Genomic DNA, 15,113 nt, shown 5'->3' on the forward strand with positions numbered 1-15,113 from the left:
CTTGAAGAACATGATTATCTCTGCACTCTTGACATCCGTTGGGATAAACACTGGTCTCTGTGTAGTGTTCTTCGCATGTTACTCCATATTGAGGAAGCAACCAAGTAACTATGCAGTCTATATACCGCGCCTACTTGCTGAGGGAACATCCAAGAGGATACCACGTTTCAATCTAGAGAGAATAATACCTTTCTCCAACTGGGTTGCAAGAGCATGGAAGCTCTCTGAGGATGAACTTTTATCATTGTCAGGATTAGATGCTGTTGTGTTTATGCGCATGATAACGTTCAGGTATTAGATTATTCTTTAGCTTCCGGCGTGTTTGCGAGTTGGGATCTTGGAGGGAAGGGAATGCCTTGATGAGTTTACTCTTCTAGGCCTTCTCTTCTTATCCAAAATTCCAACTGGCAAGCACATCCTCTGTTGCAGGATGGTTCCAATTCCATGGCTTGCCTTCATGAATAGAAAAGAATAAATTGAACAGTTTGTGTAATTTGTTGAATGTGCAGTTTGAAAATATTTACTTTTGCTGGGATTATAGGGATCTTTGTGCTTCTTCCAGTCAATTGCTGGGGAAATCAGCTGCAAGATTTTGATGTTGTTGACTTCGCCAACAACTCATTGGATGTGTTCACAATATCAAATGTAAACAGTGGTTCTAATTGGTGAATACTGCTTCATGATTCTAATTTTAATTCAGTAGATTTTTAAATTCAGGTTTTATCTCTGTTTCAGCTTTGCCTTGTATTGAGGTCCTTGGTGCTTTTTTTTTTTTTTAATTTCAGGTTGTGGGTTCATTTCTTTGCTGTATATATTCTCACTGGATTTATATGCTTACTACTTCACCATGTAAGCACATCTATACTATATCTATAATTCTGAAGAGCTTTATAAGGTTTTTCTTTTCCCCCTCCCTATTTGGGTGGAGTGACTGGTACAAGATTCAGCAATTCAACTGCATACTCTTTACTCATTTATATTTGAATCTTCAGGAATATAAGTACATAGCTTTGAAAAGACTCTCTTACTTTTATTCATCCGATCCTCGGCCACATCAGTTCACCATTTTGGTTCGCAGCATTCCAAGCTCCTCAAGTTACAGTATCAGTGACAGTGTTGAGAGCTTCTTTAGGGAGTTTTACCCATCTACATATGTGTCGCACGTGGTCATTCGTCGCACAAACAAAATCAGAAGTCTCCTAGTAAGCTTTCTGTTGAATTTTGTTTCCATTTTCTGTTCACTACTCTTTTCTCTATGTTTACAATTTCTTGGAAATTTTTAAGTGTGTGTGAACCCATCTATCTATCTTTTGGCTTTCCATATCAAATGATTTTAAATCATACAAAACCTTTGTTTACTATTTCCCCTTATTTTCTCCACTTCTCAATCACTTAATAATGTTTAAGCTCCATATTCCAGCAATTGAGATTCATGTTGCAGCCGGTCTAAAACATTAATGAGATATCCCAGGTGATTATTATTGTTCCAAAAGGGAAACTCTCTGAGACAATTTTAGTGACCAAAATGGCAAAATCTTCGAGTAATATCTTGTTATTCTATTAACTTCAGTGATTTTAGCATCTTTGCTGGTAACCTGTTATTTGTCATTGCATGTAAAAGATGGAAGCAATGCTGTTGACTTTCATTTGTTGTACTTATTTTATTTGCAGTAATTATGTAGCTCATTATATGAGTTTCCCCTTAAATACAGATTAAAGCAAAGAATTTGTATAAAAAGATTACTCAATTACGAAAACACAATCGCCAAAAGAATAAACAAGGTGATTATTTTCGACTTTTTGGACAAGACGATGGTCTTATAGATCAATATGGCAAGAAGTTGAGCGAAATTGAACAGAATGTAAGATTGCATCAGTCAGAGAATTCACTGGCAACAGAAGTATGTGCCATCCATCTGATTCTTAATATACTATATAATATTAGAACTATTTCAATCTTTTGTTATCTCATTTCCCTTTCCTTATGTCTGATGGAATCCACATTCTTGTTTAATGTTCAAGGAGGCTCGAGCTGCGTTTGTGTTCTTCAAGTCTCGTTATGCCGCTGCAACTGCCTTCCATATGCAGCAATCAGTCAATCCCACCCAGTGGATTGCTGAGCCAGCTCCAGAACCTCGGGATGTTTACTGGCCTTTCTTTTCTGAATCATTCATGCGAAGATGGATTTCTAAATTGGTGGTTTTAGTTGCAACTACTCTATTCACACTTTTGTTCCTTATACCAGTTGTGATTGTACAGGGCCTAACCAACCTCAAACAACTGGAAGTTTTGTTTCCGTTCTTGACAAGTATTCTAACCATGTAAGTGAAGTTGGTTTGCTGATATATTTTTGTAATTGTTTATGCTTATCTCTTCTTTGTCATGCTAAGTTGCTAACTCTGCTATCTTGTTTCCCCACATCTGATGGTTCCATTGTCCTAGGATAGGATTATATGATAACTAGATCAAAGATATAGTCGATTATCTCTTGAGTATACACTTTACAAGCATAATGCAAATCAGCATGTGTTCCACTTTCCGCTGAAAGAAAAATTTTAATGAATTGATACTTGCATTATAACTTGATTGCTTGTGAATTGCCTGTCACATGTAGGAACTGCTATGCCAAACCATCATTTGAAGTACATTTTGGTTGTGCTTGTAACTTGGATTTTGCAATTGATAAAGATGATATCTGATTGTATATTATTCACCATGAATTGTTCGAAGGCTTTCTGCCAGGTTTCCTTGATGCTGATTGTGATTTCAATTATTGCTAATTGGACAGTCAATACGATTTTCTGTAAACTCAATAATCTGCATCTGTGATTAATCCTTTCTAGTCAGATTCATTGTAACTACCTTAATTTTTGATGCTATATCTTAATTAGGAAGGCATGCTAGCTTTACCTTAAATTCTCTTTTAATCTGTTAATGGATAATTCCTGAACCTTTCATGAATCTGCTTGCAGAAAATTTGTTACCCAAATAATCACAGGATATCTTCCCAGTCTTATTCTTCAATTGTCTCTGAAAGCGGTACCTCCTATCATGGGGTTCCTTACCTCCATGCAAGGTTACATCTCACATAGTGATATAGAAAGTAGTGCATGCAACAAAGTGATATGGTTCACAGTATGGAACGTCTTTCTTGCAACTGTCTTTTCTGGGTCATTTATATCCTTGCTATCTGTCATCCTTGATCCAAAGCACATTCCTGAGAGGTTGGCAGTTGCTGTTCCAGCACAGGTTAGACAATATCTATTGGGTTATAGCCGGAATTAAACAATGCTTTGTGTCGGGTAAAGCAATCTAGTGTTAGGATAACTATGTCTTTCGGCATCATGTAATGAAACATCATGATGAATTATGTCTCAAACGTTATACTTCTTTTCTCATCCTGAGTGAGTGAGTGAATCAGAAAATATAATTTTTTTTAATAAATTGAAAACTTAATAATCTACTTAATCAGGCAAACTCTTTGAAATAGAAATCTTTAATCTAACAGACCAAGATGCCTAAACCTGACTGCCAAGTGACCTCTTCAAATATTAAAATCACTCTTTATAAATCTTAGTATTGTTGATCTATAAATTGCATACCAAGTTACCACCTTTCATTATGTTTTTTTATTTCTTTCATTTTTAATGCCATAAATCTTTGTTTTATTGTAGGCATCTTTTTTCATTACTTATGTTGTCACATCAGGATGGACAAGTGTGACATCAGAGCTCTTTCGGATAATTCCTCTACTTGGCAGTTTGATTACAAGGCCCTTCTCAAGTCCTGATGATGAATTTGAAGTACCATCTCTTCCTTTCCACAGGGATGTTCCAAGGGTCCTTTTCTTTGGACTTCTTGGTATCACATATTTCTTCCTAGCTCCACTAATTTTACCATTCCTATTGGCCTATCTCTGTCTCGCATACATCATTTATCGAAACCAGGTCAGCATTTCTTTGTATGCTTATATTATCTATCTACTTCTGGAAGGAAGGTTCTTTTATCTTTATTTTCTATCATACATGACAATTATCAATTATGTCTTGCTTTGGATAGTAAGTAGGGATAGTTATGATTTTTGAAATATTGAGTAGCCTACTTCCAATGTATGAATAGTTAGATATAAAACCATTATTAAGACTCCGCCTAACAATTTAACCATTAGGGGTGAGGTGGTTTTTAAATTAATAAGAACATTGTCTCCATGATATCATTGCCATTCTGGAATCTATCATTAAAGTAGCTTTTTTGTTGAGAACACAACTCTCCAAAATTCACTATGATATAGCTTGTGCTGATCCTCTACCTTTTGTATTGTGCAGTTTATAAATGTATATGCACCAAAGTATGAAACTGGTGGGAAATTATGGCCTACAGTGCACAATACAATGATTTTCTCTCTGATACTCATGCACATGATTGCACTGGGAATTTTCGCATTGAAAAAACTTTCTCCAGCATCCTCCTGGATGCTTCCTCTACCAGTTCTCACTCTTCTCTTTAACGAGTACTGCCGAAAGCGATTCTTGCCCATATTTATCGCATACTCTACAGAGGTAAGAGTCAAGTGCTGTAGTCTATGTTTTTTGAAGAGTAATTGCATTGCTGCATTTAGTCCTCAGTTCTGAGCAGATGATATTAATTTGTGATTATGTTTCCAGAGTTTGATTAAGAAGGACAGAGAAGACCAAAATGATCCAAGAATGGCTGAATTTTACAAGAAGTTGGTAATTGCTTATAAAGACCCTGCTTTGCTGCCATTTCAATACACATCAAACACTGATGATCTATTCGATCCCCTATTATCTTAAGTTCAACACTGAGGCACAATATTCATTCATTTATGTCCAGTTGTATAGGCTGTTCCTCTATGTGATGCGAAATTAATTACTATTTCTTAGAACAGTGGAATGCAGGTGTGCCATTGTGTGCAAAACTGCAAATAGAGTTGTTGTGAATTAGAGTTAGCAATATTTGTCCAATCTTCATTTGTTACATTCAGAAATATGCAGAATCTGTATGGTTGATGAGTTCCTTGCTCAAAAGGATTCAGATTCACAAATTCTTAACTAATAATAGGTTTACCAATGTGATTTTTTAGCTTTAACAAGATAAATCTTATAAAAGCTGCATAAATTAGTGTTTTAAGCGAGAAAGTGCATTAAGAAAAAGAAGAAAGGAAATCGAAAAGAAAAAAAAACATGATAAAATCTTGAACATAGAAAGGTAATGAATATTCAGATAAAAAAAAGCCAAAATGCAAAAACAGATACAACATAGCTATCCAAGCATAAAAATAATGGTGTTTGCTATGATGTCTAAAAATTATTGTCTAATTATTAAAAAAATTAAATAATTAATTTTAAATTTAAAAATATAAAAGTTAAAAAAATTTAAATATTTTACTATAAGAGAAGTTCTTTAGTGGTCAAGACAATAGTGTCCAGACGGCTGCTAATACTCCGTGGGCTGAGGAGCAAAAGGAGGACTCCACCCGAGGAGGGGCTCGCGTCTGATTAGCTAATTGGCAACCAGTATGTTAATTTCTCAACTTTACCTTAAAAGAGTCATTCCCGTGCGCTGCGTTATTGGACAAACGAAAAAAGAATTTTTGAGGTGAAATAAAAGATTATAACACAAGTTAATCCACAAATTAAAGTGATATCAAATTACGTGATATGTCCAGTCGTCCACTAATTAGTTAGTTAAAACCGCCTATCTTCTTTGTTATTTTGAAACTGTCCATTTTTTTATTATTTGAAACATTCCATTTTTAAGAGTTTTGTCTAATTTAAATTATTAATATTTTTTATTATTTTCAAAAATTATATTTTTATATTTACAAATATACATATCTCGTTTATAGGGTAACTGAAATAATTATGAATGTATCATGTTTACACGGTAAACGAAATATATCTATTTTTTTAAATTTCATATATCTCGTTTATAGTATAAACAATATATATTCATAATTATTTAGTTTACAGTGTAAACGAGATAAAATTATATATTTATATGACATATTTTATAATAATTTTTATAATTATTTATTTCAATAAATAAGATATTTATTTAAATAAAAAATTCTATTTTTATTAACTTCACGGCTTTTTTTTTTACCACTTTTTCTCCTTCGGCGTATTTATATTTTTTTGGTTCCTTGTAATCCACAAAAACATATTCTTAAAATAATTCTCATTATAATAAACTATTTCACATGTCAATCTTCAATATATAAGTTAATTTTTTGTCATCATTGGACACTATTGTCTTGATCACAAAAAAAATTCTCCTTACCATAAAAGATAAATTTGATAAAAATTAGACATCAAATAAAAGGCACCATCAAATTTGCCAAAAATCAAAACGAAGTTCCATTGCTAGAAAGACCGTTCCCTTTTAACTCTCAATTTTTTTATTTAATCCCATTATCTTTCATCAGCTTTTCTGGTTCCTTCCTTCAACCTCCATCTTTACTTTTTGGATCAGCTGTGGCCAGCTTTAGTGATATTTATAGAATGATTATTCAAATACATTTTATAAAGTTTTACATTGTCTAAACTTAAAAGCATGTGTGACGCAACATTTTTTTTTCTTGAGCTAGTTTTGGAGATTGATTTAAGTCTATTTAATTTTTCATATAGTATCAGAATCAGGTTACTTCTGCTATTAGATTGCCCTCACACTCTGCACATTAATGCAAACATTAGTTCATTAAAGTTATTTTCAGACTTTTTATTTTCTTGGCCAAGGTGGAGACATTATATATCTTGAAAAAAATATATATATATAAAAAATCTTAATTTCATCGTTCTAATTATTCTCTTAATTTTTAAATATTTTAAAAAGTAACATATATAATTTTAAAAATAAACTAAAACTCGCTATCAATCACTCTATGCAATAATCTGTAACGCTTAAACAAACAACAAATGAAAAACACCAAAATAGGGAATATTTGAGACACTTTGGGGTATCCTTGTCGCTTCTTTAGGCCTTTTTCTTCCGGGCTATTATGCAGTGTCTGGTGAAAAAAATTAAGTTTGGTTTGTCTAGTGATTAACTCATTAGTTTGTTTAACTAAGTATTGAGAGTTCGAATTTTACTTTATACATATAGCAACCTATTAACAAATGGCAAACATTTAAATGAAACTTTGATCCGTGATGGCGACATATTAGTCTTTGCCTACTGAATTGAAGAATACTGTGAAAACGCCAAAAAAAAAAAATTAATCGCAAAGGGAAATGATTTTGAAATGAAATGATTTGTGATGATGCACTAATGCTTAGGCTAAATCTTAAGACTTAAAGCATGCACCAACTATAAACTAAGCTCTGAAGCACCCATATTATTATTACACAACTTTTTTCTCTTTCTCCTAAACTTGTTTTTATGCGTCTTTTACATTGGATAAAACTTGTCTTTCTAAAACTAATTACCACAACGTAAAAAATGCACACTACATGTTGGTAAAAACGACAAACAAGAAAATAAATATGTGTAAATAATAATATTTACTATAAAAGTTGTGCTATTCTGGAAACTTCAATGAATCTCGTCATAAAAGCTAATGCTATTGGTTTCATATGGTATATTCTTTTTATGACTGATTAAGATTGATTTCTACAACGTTTATTTGACAATGACAAATAGTCCTCATATGCCGGAAATTAATCCAAATTTATTTATCTAAGGAAAATCCAGTGGAAAAATCTGTCATAACTCAAGAATAGTGGCTTCTACCATTGAGCAGAACATATGAAAGAATATGACTATACGGTATCTGTATTATAGTGGCTAAGTACTGAACAATCGTATCAAAGTGACCAACAATAGGAAATAAATTCACCTAATATTTGGTAACCAATAAAATTTAGTTCAAAACGGCCTAAACTTTCTATTTTTTGATATTATTTATTTGATTGAACCCCAGTTAATGACTATATTCCAGGCACTTCTTTTTTTTTTGTTGAACCACATTTAACTGATTTTGATCATGAGAAGTAATGTGTAACTGATATAGACATTTATGGGATACATATATTGTATTTCCTTATAATAAAAATATATCCGTGAGTACCAGGGAGAAAAAACATATGATATTATTTTGAAAGTAAGATTTTTGGGATTTGATTCCCATCAAATTTGAATTGACTTAGTATAATTAAATAAAAAGAGATATTTATAATTAAGGAGAGTGATTCATACTCTCTTAAAAATATTATTTGTGATTTTTTGCTACATAGCATTACTCTTTTTTTTATTTTGCTAATGTCTGTTTAGAGAGAAGGGGAATGAATATTTTGAAATGTTTTAACTGGTGAAAAATTTTGGAATCCTACACTCATTTTGTTTATGGTCTCTGCTATTTCCTCAATCAAAAAGCAGACACAACATGAGATTTCTATTAAAGAATTTTCCTTTTGTTTTTGGGTTCTTAGTGCAAAATCTTCCATTTGAAGTGATTTGGACACTTTTTTAAGGAACTAAATCACATATAGGCCTAATTAGTGGCTGCATAAACTGCATGCACACATCAAATATGAAATGTCTAATTTTTTTTTTTTTGAGATACAAAACTCGACACAACAAAGTGGAACAACAAGAATAAAAGCTTATTTATGACCTCTATTCCTTTATCATCTCCGATATTGTCATCAATAATTAAAGGAATTAACACAACTCCACTCTCTATAGCTTTTAAATAAAGATTGAATAACATCAGCAACTTCTGACACCTTATTCTGAAAGATTCTTTGATTTTTTTCCCACCAAATATTTCAAACAATAGCCAAAAAGCCTATCAACCACTATGAGATGTCTAATTGTTATATTTACATAGACATTCTCAATATTGTAATTAACATGGCACTGATACAATGTTATCTACCAAATGAGATTCGTATCAAATGGAGAGAATGAGACTATATCGACATAATGTTCATACAAATAACATTTTTTCTGCCATGAAACGTTTAAGTTATAATTGAAAAATGTTACATGAACAACTAAAATTGATTATCAACTTAGAGAACCATTTCTATCACGATTGGATGTGATGGGGGAACTTGTTAGAATGGTCATGACTATGGCATCACATCCAATAGTGAAGAAGTGTTTCTGAAAAGAGACAATCACTTTTGGTTGTTTAAACAAACAACTCTTTAATAAATACAACTATACAAGCTTGTAATTTTAAGCAGTTACCAACTAAGTGTCAGTTAAAGAAAAGTCTCTTCCTGAAACACATACCTTGAAATCTCCTCCAAGATGAAAGGGAAAGCTCTGTACGGTTCTTGAGTTTGTTTTCATAGAGAATAAAAAAAGGTACATAAGTAAACAAAGCCGTATTGGACATAGAACAAAAGGGTAATTACAATTTACAAAGCATTAGATGAGAGGTCTCCATTCCCCAAAGATCTCACTTTCAACTTAAGATCTTTTACTTAAACAACTACTATATAAATGTGAAAGCACCCCATATGCTACCATGCACCAACAAGCCACATACCAACCCTTTTTGAATGGGAATATGGTGAATAAAAGAAAAGAGAGGGAAAGTGAAGAAGGAGTGGGAACTAAGAACACTGAAGAATTGAGCAATGAATGGGAGCAGATAAGGGAGGAGGCTGCATCAGTGGCAGCTGCACTACTTGGAGCAAGAAGAGCAAAGAAGCGCTACATTGGCGTGCGCCAACGTCCTTCAGGGCGATGGGTGGCTGAGATCAAAGACACCATACAGAATATTAGGCTGTGGTTAGGCACCTATGACACTGCCGAAGATGCTGCTAGAGCTTATGATGAGGCTGCTCGCTTGCTTCGCGGCGCTAATACCCGCACTAATTTCTTTCCATCACAAGATCCTAATTCTGTTCCAGCTCTTCCTTCAAAGATCGCGAAGCTCCTCCTTCTTAGGCTCAAAGCTAGAAGCATTTCCTCTTCTTGCATGGTTACTACTTTTCCTAGTAACCATTTTGAGCAAGAAAAAAAGGCCGAACCAGAACCAGAACCAGAGCTAGAACTAGAACCAAAACCAGAACCACTTTTTTCTAAACTAATAGAAGAACAAACATACCAATTAGAAAATTTTCTAGATATTGAGGGATATGGGGCTGTTGGAGAGAATTATGATGGTGCTAGTTATGGTTCTGCTGCCACAACTAGTTGTGACTGTAGTACCATTACTTGTGACTATGGTGGAACTAACAATGTAGCAAATTTTGACCAAGAGGTTTGCATGGAGAATTTCAAGATGGAGGATGGTTGTGCTAACAATGTTGATGATGGAAGAAACAATCAAATTGTTAGGCCTAAAGGAGAATTTGAAGACTGCAATGCTGGTTTCATAGACTTCCACTTTTTGGACACTGTTGGATCATTGGTTTGCTCTTCTTCTCCTTTTGAAATAACTGAGGAAATGGTAGGGCCAATGGTGGAAGAGAATTATGATGTGGATGATTCACCATTGCTTAGGATGAAGTATGAAAGAAAATTCTCAGCATGTCTTTATACATTCATTGGTGTTGGTGAGTGTTTGAGGCTGCAGGATCGACCTGAATAGCTTTGACTTTGCAGTTGCACTAACAGGATTAGCATCTTATTCAATTGATTTGGATTTATCTTATTGGTTTTCATTCTACTTTGCCAATAAATTTGGAATAGCATAGGTTATTCTTTTTTGTAATTGAGTCGCATCTTAGCTTATATTCTTTAATTTGATTAATGGTTATGAATAAAGCTGCTCTAGTTTTGCTATGTGATCAGTGGTTTATTATATTTATATATATAAACCCTTCAAAAAATTTTGCAATCTCTTTGGGGAAAAAAGAAAAGGTAAAAATGACAAATGACTCTGAAGAAGGCTTATATATAAAAATCAGATGAATCATGACTCTCATTTTAGCTGAAGAAAACTGCAAAACAAAAAGCATAGATGAAGTTGATCAAGATAAACATGTGTTTTTGTTGTAGAATAAAGAAAATGTCTCTATTAAACTTTGAAGATATAAAACATTAAACAAACGCTGGATGTTGGACCATCACTGTAATATGATAGTAACTCTGAATTCAGCAGATTGCATATGGCCTAACCTAGGAATGAATTATCCACTAAACTTCTACCTAAGAAAAAGAAAAAAAAAAGTAATATAAACCACTACCAGTGATGAATGTATTAGTCTACATAAATCAACTATAGTTCATTAATTTTTTTAGATTGAAGATCAATTCGCCAAAAACATTTCCAAATGCTACCCTATACAGTGTTCAAAGATTGGAAGTAACTATGTATCACCTAGAAACAATAAATTGAATGCTTGTGCTCATTTTGAAAAAAATTTCTTCATTTCTTTTTTCTACAAAAGTATTAACTTTTCCATTGACATTACAGAAAACAAAACATTGGGTACCCTGTTTTAAGCCTCTCCATGTTGGTAAAATCACTAAAAGAAGCCATTACCAAGTTCTGAAATAAGCTATCTCGTGAAGTTGAACGCCATCTGATGTAATACACTCTATAAGCTCCTATATGCAATGTTCTGAAGAAGTATTGCTGCAAGGTTCCTCAATGGCAACATAACCTGCTGGGAACAATCTCTTGCACCTTCCCTCTTCATCTTATTAATTCAATTGGTATGGTATATCAAAATCACAACAACAATGTCATTGAATGGCCATTGTTTCAGCAGACATGGCCATTTCTAAAATTGAGCTGCTTTCCCCATCTGCAGCCTCCATGCGACACGATCTACAACTGAAGTAGAAAACTACACTCATCATGGAATCTATAAGCACCATGAACGAGTACATCACCACCAAGAGTGGCCCTTCCCACAATCTTGAAGATCCATCACCATAGCTCAGTGTCTTCACCCTATGCTCAAACAATCCTTCCACAAAAGCCATTCCCATTGTCGATCCGAGAAATATGAGCAGACCAACCTGAGTTTGTCCCTTAATCAACATATTTGACCGCATCATTGCCTGCGCACCCGAAACATCCTCCAACACAGATATAACAATTGCAATGTCACAAATTATAATGGCATTGGCAAATACAACAGAGAAAACAAGCCCCACCATCACAGCAGCATACACCATAACATCGGGCGAGAATCCAAGAACAGACAATGCGGAACAGAATGCAACAAGGAAAACACAGAACAATGTGATGCAACCAACTATAACTGTACAAGACCACATGTAAGTGGAAACGATCTTCCTCCAGAACTTAGCAATGATCATACAAAATTTTGAAGCATCACACTTCTTCCTGGAGTAAGTACAATCTACAGAGTACACCACAGCAGCTTTAGAACACAACACCAATGTGGGATATAAGGGGAAGCTAACAGCTGAAGAAATCGCCATCTCGGCGAAACGGTGGCAAGACTGTTTGATTAAAGGCCTCAATGGGAGGCCACTGGTTTTTGCAACAAGCATAAGCCTAATGCTAAGGCTCTTGACAATGGACTCATCAACTAACACATTTGAAAGTATAACTGCAGAAACAGGGCAAATTAGAACAACAGTGATTGCCATGAAACCCCAAGAATTGAACCTGAGGATCCTCACGGTTTCTCTGAGGATATCCAATGCATTCATTGATTGGACTTGGCTATTCAAATTGAAATCAACATGCTCATGGACACGATGAGGGAGTTCCTGAAGCTGCAAATTGGTTGTTTCCTCAGATCCCTCTTTCTTCGAAATCCCCCTTGGAGAACAACCTCCACTTGAAATCTCCATTTTTTAGTGCTAAAACGAGAATTATATAAAAAAATAGAAAATTATATATGAACAAGAAAGGAAAAGAGATTGATTATTTCATTGGAATCAAAGATTGGGAGGAAACAAGATCTGGACGAGGTGGATTAAGGTGAGAGAGGGTGAATCAGGAAGTGAGGGTGGGGGCATTATGGGGAATTTGAGAGAGAGGGAGGGAGGTGAAGTTGTTTGAATTAAGAAGAAGAAGAAGGGAATGATGAATGTATGCGTGATTATCTGAGATCAGAAAAAGAGTGTGTCCCATTCACATCAACAGTCACATTTCGAGGAAGCAAGGCATCTGCATTCAGATTTGCATTCGACCTGTCTAAAGCTCCAAATTATTTACTACTAAATAATAATAATTAATTTCTTAATTGATCATATTTTTTATTATTCACGTGATTAAATTTACTACATATACGTAAAAAATTATTTTGAAACATAAAAATTAACTTTATATAAATAGATGTTCTTGAAATTTGTAGTACTCATTAAAATAATTTTTTATTTTTAAAAATATTTAAATTAACCTTTAAGTAAATCTCTATTTGTCTTTAATTTAATTGTTATTAACATAAAATATTATTATGTCACCATAATATCTCTAATAATACAATAAAAAAATTAATAAATTAATATCTAATTTAGCTCCTAAAATTTAATATCAGATTTAATTTGACTCTTAAAATTTTAATGAATTTAAGTTGAATCTCAAAATTTGTAATTATAATTTGTATTAACTCTTGAACTTATTTTTGTAATTAGATCTCAAAATTTATATGGTAACACTCATTTATTTTTGAGTTAATTTCTATTAACGGTGTGATTTAATATATTAACTTATTGTGATTTAGATTTTTTATTTAAATTCTATGTGATTGAAATTTATTAGACCTTTTAAATGTTTGATTCCTCTTTTTAAAATCTTAAATTTTTTAAATTAAACTTGTTATCGTTGTCTTTATGAGATTGTTGAAGAATCAATCAAATTTATAGAAAATTTAATAAATTTCAGTGACAAAATAAATCTTAGTATATTAATGTATAAAATCAATACGTTATTTATATAAATTCAAAAATTAATTATTATTATAAATTTTGATTTTTAAATTGAGTTAATTGTAATTTTAATAATTAATTTGAGTGGAGTCAAATTAAATATTAGTTCCATGACAAAGATTTCAATATAATTAGACAAATATCTCAAATTAATTAATTAGATTCATTTGAATCTATATATTAATATAAAATTAATTAACTAAAATAAGTTAAAATATTCATTTAATTATAGGAAAATCTTACAGCAATTAAACAAAAAGTAATTTGTAAATTGAACAAGAATTTGATGCTAGACAATAGGGGTGCACAGACCCGGCACGACTCGAAGGCCCGATCCGGTCCCGAACATTTTAGGAACTAATTTGGAGTGATTTCATTGGGTTTAGGGTCGGGTACGGGTCTCAAAAATAGACCCGGTCATTATTTCGGGTCGGGTCCGGGCCATAGTTCGGGTCACCCGAAATCGGCCCGGTGACCCGGTCATCATACACAATTAATATTTTGTGTTATTAGTGATGGATCATGACTATTCTTACGTGGAATTTAAATATTGTAAACCTTAATATTTTGTGTTATTAGTCATTATAAGACTATAAGTTAATATTTTATGTTTAGAATGCATAAGATTTTAGACTAATACATAAGATTGTGTTATTTGTATTGATTTAAATATTTGGTATTATTAGACAATATTAGTATTGATTGTGGTTATGATTTAATATTGATTGTGGTTATGCTTTAATTTTGAAGAATGGTTGGTTCTTGTTATATTTTTCTAAGTGAATTTTACCATGTTAACTAATGGTTGAAGCCTTGGAAATTTGGATATTTTTACATGCTAGTTTACAAGAAGGTATCAACGTAATGTAATGTTAACGGCCCGGTTTTCACCCAATTTTCACCCGGTATAATTGTGGCCCAAAAGTGTATTGATTTCATCGGGTTTAGGGTCGGGTTCGGGTCTAATAAATAAATCCGGTGTATATTTCGGGTCAGTTTTGGGTCACATCAAACCCGGCTTCACCCGGCCCATGTGCACCCCTACTAGACAAGACAGCGGTGTATAAATACAAAAGCGAGATGAAATAGATCCTTCGCGATCCCAAAGCAAGAAAGAAGCAAGCAGACGGCAGCAGCAGCCATGGGTACCCTGAGCCTCTGGGCGGTGCTATGCGAATCCAAGAGAATCATAAACGCCCACTCTCGCCACTTTTTGGCCCTCTCCGTCATCTTCCTCCTCCCTCTCTCTTTCTCTCTCATCGTCTCCCCCCCCCTCC

At 33.4% G+C, this 15,113-nt stretch overlaps 4 protein-coding genes across 6 annotated transcripts in view; 3 read left to right on the top strand and 1 right to left on the bottom strand.

Annotated features, from left to right (window-relative positions):
* Nucleotides 1–5,008, top strand: LOC107481195 (CSC1-like protein At1g69450). 3 transcript variants are annotated; one of them, XM_016101413.3, is made up of 10 exons: nucleotides 1–291; nucleotides 510–665; nucleotides 786–849; nucleotides 993–1,202; nucleotides 1,713–1,901; nucleotides 2,023–2,321; nucleotides 2,973–3,249; nucleotides 3,675–3,947; nucleotides 4,326–4,559; nucleotides 4,665–5,008. In XM_016101413.3, the coding sequence occupies exons 1-10, from the start codon at nucleotides 11–13 to the stop codon at nucleotides 4,812–4,814; spliced, it is 2,133 nt and encodes a 710-aa protein (XP_015956899.1). In that variant the 5' UTR covers nucleotides 1–10; the 3' UTR covers nucleotides 4,815–5,008. The 3 variants fall into 3 exon arrangements, with proteins under 3 accessions (XP_015956899.1, XP_020994915.1, XP_015956900.1); XM_021139256.2 differs by having other exon boundaries at nucleotides 143–291; nucleotides 510–645; XM_016101414.3 differs by having other exon boundaries at nucleotides 144–291; nucleotides 542–645.
* A 4,533-nt stretch (nucleotides 5,009–9,541) lies between these two features.
* Nucleotides 9,542–10,570, top strand: LOC107481076 (ethylene-responsive transcription factor WRI1-like). The gene has a single exon (XM_016101288.1). It carries the CDS (start codon nucleotides 9,542–9,544, stop codon nucleotides 10,568–10,570), a length of 1,029 nt encoding a protein of 342 aa, XP_015956774.1.
* A 574-nt stretch (nucleotides 10,571–11,144) lies between these two features.
* Nucleotides 11,145–13,065, bottom strand: LOC107481194 (uncharacterized). Its single transcript, XM_016101412.3, has one exon. It carries the CDS (start codon nucleotides 12,754–12,756, stop codon nucleotides 11,671–11,673), a length of 1,086 nt encoding a protein of 361 aa, XP_015956898.1. The 5' UTR covers nucleotides 12,757–13,065; the 3' UTR covers nucleotides 11,145–11,670.
* A 1,847-nt stretch (nucleotides 13,066–14,912) lies between these two features.
* Nucleotides 14,913–15,113, top strand: part of LOC107481193 (uncharacterized) — a gene marked incomplete in the record, with an annotated part of 1,143 nt that continues 942 nt past the window's right edge. Inside the window, 1 exon segment of the mRNA XM_016101411.3 lies at nucleotides 14,913–15,106. Within this exon segment, the coding sequence (XP_015956897.1) occupies nucleotides 14,978–15,106 (129 nt within the window).

This window comes from Arachis duranensis, chromosome 3 (assembly GCF_000817695.3).
Source record: "Arachis duranensis cultivar V14167 chromosome 3, aradu.V14167.gnm2.J7QH, whole genome shotgun sequence".
Lineage (NCBI taxonomy): Eukaryota > Viridiplantae > Streptophyta > Magnoliopsida > Fabales > Fabaceae > Arachis > Arachis duranensis.

Bases quoted from the DNA above. Each gene is read 5' to 3' on its own strand.
- LOC107481195 (XM_016101413.3), top strand. From the start codon at position 11: ATGATTATCTCTGCACTCTTGACATCCGTTGGGATAAACACTGGTCTC. The intron at 850-992 runs GTAAGCACATCT...TTGAATCTTCAG, and splicing joins TATGCTTACTACTTCACCAT to GAATATAAGTACATAGCTTT. The intron at 3,948-4,325 runs GTCAGCATTTCT...TGTATTGTGCAG, and splicing joins ACATCATTTATCGAAACCAG to TTTATAAATGTATATGCACC.
- LOC107481076 (XM_016101288.1), top strand. From the start codon at position 9,542: ATGGTGAATAAAAGAAAAGAGAGGGAAAGTGAAGAAGGAGTGGGAACT.
- LOC107481194 (XM_016101412.3), bottom strand. From the start codon at position 12,756: ATGGAGATTTCAAGTGGAGGTTGTTCTCCAAGGGGGATTTCGAAGAAA.